The following is a 4,314-nucleotide window of genomic DNA, read 5'->3' as shown; positions in this document are numbered from 1 at the left end:
ATAAATCATCTGCAACTTCTCGTAATATTTTTTACAATATATAGTTTGCAAATTTTATATTAAAATTAATTATGGGTATATGTTTATATATACTCCCTCCGTCTCAATTTATAGGTCCAGTTTAGAAAAAAAAAATTGTCCCAAAATACTTGTCCCTCTCTTCTTTCAATACAAATTTATCTACATATTAATTGTGATTTTTTTGAAACTCAACATTATTCTCATTTCTCAATGCACTAAATCCCTATATTTATTGTGATTTTTTTGAAACTCAACAATATTCTCACTTATCAATACACTAATTAATGATACATGAGATAAGATTCCATCTAATCAACTTTTTTCTTAATATGTGTTTATTCCAAAATGGACCTATAAATTGAGACGGAGGGAGTATATTTTTACGTAACTAAATTTTAGAAGTTTCGAACTAAATTCCACGTATAACACATCTAATTCTAATTTATTCGTGAATTTTCAGAAGATCGCACTGAGTTTCTAGAGTAATTTGTTGTAAGTTAGCACTCCGAACAAGGTTTGTGGATATATATACACTTAATTCGGAGACAGTCTTCTTAATTAATTCTATGGACTCTTGATGATCTCGATATATCTATGACAGATCAGGTGGAGGATTTCTGTTGCACAATTGTTGAGAATATATGATGCACGTGATCCTAATAGCCAATGTTTTTTTAAGAAAAATAGTTAGTTAACATGAAATCAAATTTTCAGACTGTGGGGGTGAGGGGACTTGAATTTCAAAATTAAATCCTTAAACGCCCAATATTTCGATTTATTGAATTTTGTACGGGATGAATTAAGGACCCAAAAATAATATTGGACATTTAAAGGAGGGAACATTAAAAATATATAATAAATTCAAAAATAATAAATATCTAAGTGAGGGGCTATCTTATCAAGAAAAAGAATCTATTCGGATTTCACTCTTGCCGATATTAACAAGATTGTGAAGAACCGGTAATTTAGTCATAATTTAAGTGTTATATTTCTCTTTAGTCCTCCAAAATGATCATCTTTTGTCAAAATGTGTGATATAATTATGTTGATGAGTTGAAGGTATGAAATTCTCCATTGTAAGGCGCAGCTAGTAGACGGGGAATCGAGTTTCATTTCGTAAGATCCAGTGACTGTACAAACTAATTAATTAGTTTGGCACAACTAAGCAACTAACTAAGATCTTTAAATCAAATCTTTTTATAACCAACTAAGCAACGTCTGGATCTACAAGAATGGCATCGCAAGTAAGGGGAAGGGCTCTACGGATGATAGCTTACTTCGAGCTCCGCTTGAAGTTTTGTACTTAATTATTCGATTTGAAGATCAGGGCAAATATTTATCGAGGATATATCAGTTATATAAAGAATAATTTATCCACACACACATATAACACACATATGTAAGAATTATTACATGTTATTGCTTCAGAAACAGAAAGTAAGGGGCGGGAACTGAATTCGGCCAAGATTGTCATTTATCACCCTAATTTTCTGAGTAATCTGATAGGGACTCGTAACCTTAATTTTCTCCGGCAATTTTCAAAAATGAGTTTAGCGTTGATTTACCTTTTACAATAATAATTAGGGCACCACGCTACGGTTTACCACTGAGTATTTAGATATGTGATGATCATATATTATCACATGACTTACGGTTCAAAACTATGTATTGCCTTGTGAATCACTCAAGCAGAAGAAGTTTAGAGATCACCCGATAAGTATATATTCAAAGCTGTTTATATACTGCATTTGCAACTGTAAAATTTGCAAAGTTTTCGGATACTCATCATAATCAAGCCAGATTGATATATACCTATACATGTATATACAAAATATGAACTTGGAGATTTAACTAAATTGAAGAAGAAAACAAATGAAGAACGTACTTCAATTCCACATTAAATTTTTACAGAAAACATAACATCAACTTCATCACTCAACATTGCTTCCAACCTTAGATTTCACATTTTCAGAACACAAAATAAGAAACCTAGCATATATATTTATGTGTCTATGTATAAACATACAAACACACATAGATATATATAATTAAGGATAGAAGTTCCATAAGGAGAATTAAGTCTACTACGACAAAGAAGCTGATCGATATTACAACACACGTTAATCACTAGGCGACTACGATACATATATTAAGTTCCAACAGAACAGCAGTCTTGATGGATCACATCTGCAGTGTTCTCAGCAGCACGGTTTTGAGGGCGTCCTCGCTTGTCAGTCCATCAGGAACCTTGATGACAACATCTTGAAGCATGATTTCCTTGACACTTGACACACTTGCATGATGAATTCGGAACTCTAGCAATCTAAGAGCGTCCATCAGTCTTGCAGCCGGATAATTCACATCAGGACTTTGTACGCGTATCATAGCTTGTGACCCTAGAATTTTGACATCCACTTCCATGTTCACAGGTCCATAACTCATGGATGACCTAGCAGTGTGATACACGTTTGTAGAGGTGCTCTGAGTATCATACACTACATCGGTGATACATTTTGACTTCTTCATTTCTTCGCGGAGTTTAACCTCCAAATCCTCCACTTTTGATTTGAGTTCATTGATGTATGTGACTGCATCCGCAAGTAAAGAAGCCTTGTCCATTCTTGACACATTAGGAACCACGCTTCGGAGAGCATAGAATCGGTGATTGAGCTTCTCCCTACGGAGTCTCTCAGCCTCTACATGGTTCTGTGCTAACTCTCGCCCGGACGTGGCTGCCTTCCTTCCTCTTTTCTTCATCCTCGTGTTCATACTAGAATCAGGAGCAAGAGTGCTCTCGAAATCAGAATTCTCAGAATCGGAAGATGATCTTCCCACTTTGGTAAGTTTCTTTTCGGGCTTTACGTTCCCATCCTCGTCTCCTGAAGTCCTATTCTGATCTCCTGAAACAGCGTTAATATCAAAAAAGGAAAGACTTCGAGTAGGATTCTGAGGAGGGGCGTGAGCAATTGCACTAGGGCTACTCATGTTGCTTATAGGCATAATATTAGTAGTACCGTTGTTATCAGGGCTAAAGAGAGATTTGGCCAAGTGAATTAAACCCCAGTCTTCCTTTATCACATACGATGAGCCCAACTCAATAATACCACATGGAGTTGAGATACAAACAAGTGTTTTGATTCCATGAAGATACGCTTCTTTAGCACGATCGCAGTTCTGAAACTGAAGCTCATGATCACCAGCCAACCAGACGTACGAACCCGAACTAAAAGCCCGGCCAACAGTATTATCTTCTCCAGCAGCAAAAGATCTAGTCACCGATACCATAAAGAACCACTCGGAATCAGGGAAATCAGCTTCAACGACCCCGTCGATGCCTGGCAGGCTATCGGTAAAGAGTGATTGAATCCCTTTAGCAACTTTCCTCCTCTCCAACTCGAACCCAAACTTAGGATGCGGCTGCTGAGGCTGCTGAGGCTGATCTTGCGGTCCGAGTCCAATATTGCTATTCGCAGCCTTGAGCATAAAATCTTTATTGCCTCGAAAGTGGCCATCGCCCCACGAAAGAACAAGGCGATCAGTGGAACTGTCTTTCGAAGTTTGCCAAAAGATGTAGTACATCCACCACTCAGGGCGGCTTTGCATGATGAATTGAAGTCGTTGTTGGATGGTTGGAGATGCTCCGCCGTGACAAAGAAACGAAGACGATGAGGAGGAAGAGATGAGGTCTTCCATATCAAGTAGCTAGGGTTATTTGTATCTTTTACTAAAAACTCAAAGGAAATGAAAGAGCTAGGTATAGAGAATAGAGAGAGGGTCTCAAAGAGAGAAGTAAAGCAATGATACTTGGTGCTCTCGTTGTCTCTATTTCTTTAGGTCAAATAAAGTTTTCTAGAACTACACGAAATGTCAAGCCAATGAGCGGCTGTATTTATAAGATGAGAATGTCGACTTAACTACGCATTAGCAAAGAATGATTATTAATACAGGTACAGTAAAGAAGAATAAAAATAATTAATTAATATATATAGGTATATTGTGAACAGTTGATATTCCACTTGCACTGTTGGGCAGCATTATCATATGTGGTCGATCTGAGCATGAAGACGAGACGCATCTGGGTCGGTCCCCACTGTCCCCGGTTGGGCTCCACATGAAGGTGGACATATGTTGACTAGGGTTCTCATTTTCAGGATGTAACCTTTCTGTTTAAGCTTTTTATCACTAGTGTTCCATTACGATTACTCCACACAAATCAACACTCCAATTGTAGGCACTATTATTTGGTCAAATTTTACTTTTTGTTTTATTCTAAACCTCCTAACTCAAAGGTAA

At 37.1% G+C, this 4,314-nt stretch overlaps 1 protein-coding gene across 1 annotated transcript; it reads right to left on the bottom strand.

Annotated features, from left to right (window-relative positions):
- Positions 1-1,894: 1,894 nt before the first annotated feature.
- Positions 1,895-3,894, bottom strand: LOC108206093 (transcription factor MYC3). The gene has a single exon (XM_064087625.1). The coding sequence runs from the start codon at positions 3,712-3,714 to the stop codon at positions 2,203-2,205; it is 1,512 nt and encodes a 503-aa protein (XP_063943695.1). The 5' UTR covers positions 3,715-3,894; the 3' UTR covers positions 1,895-2,202.
- Between the last annotated feature and the right edge of the window lie 420 nt (positions 3,895-4,314).

The sequence above is a fragment of the Daucus carota genome, chromosome 2 (genome assembly GCF_001625215.2).
Source record: "Daucus carota subsp. sativus chromosome 2, DH1 v3.0, whole genome shotgun sequence".
In the NCBI taxonomy this organism is placed as follows: domain Eukaryota; kingdom Viridiplantae; phylum Streptophyta; class Magnoliopsida; order Apiales; family Apiaceae; genus Daucus; species Daucus carota.
Note: the sequence above shows the minus strand (reverse complement) of the source record. Positions and strands in the feature narration are given on the sequence as shown.

Coding starts and splice junctions, on each gene's coding strand:
- LOC108206093 (XM_064087625.1), bottom strand. CDS start 3,714: ATGGAAGACCTCATCTCTTCCTCCTCATCGTCTTCGTTTCTTTGTCAC.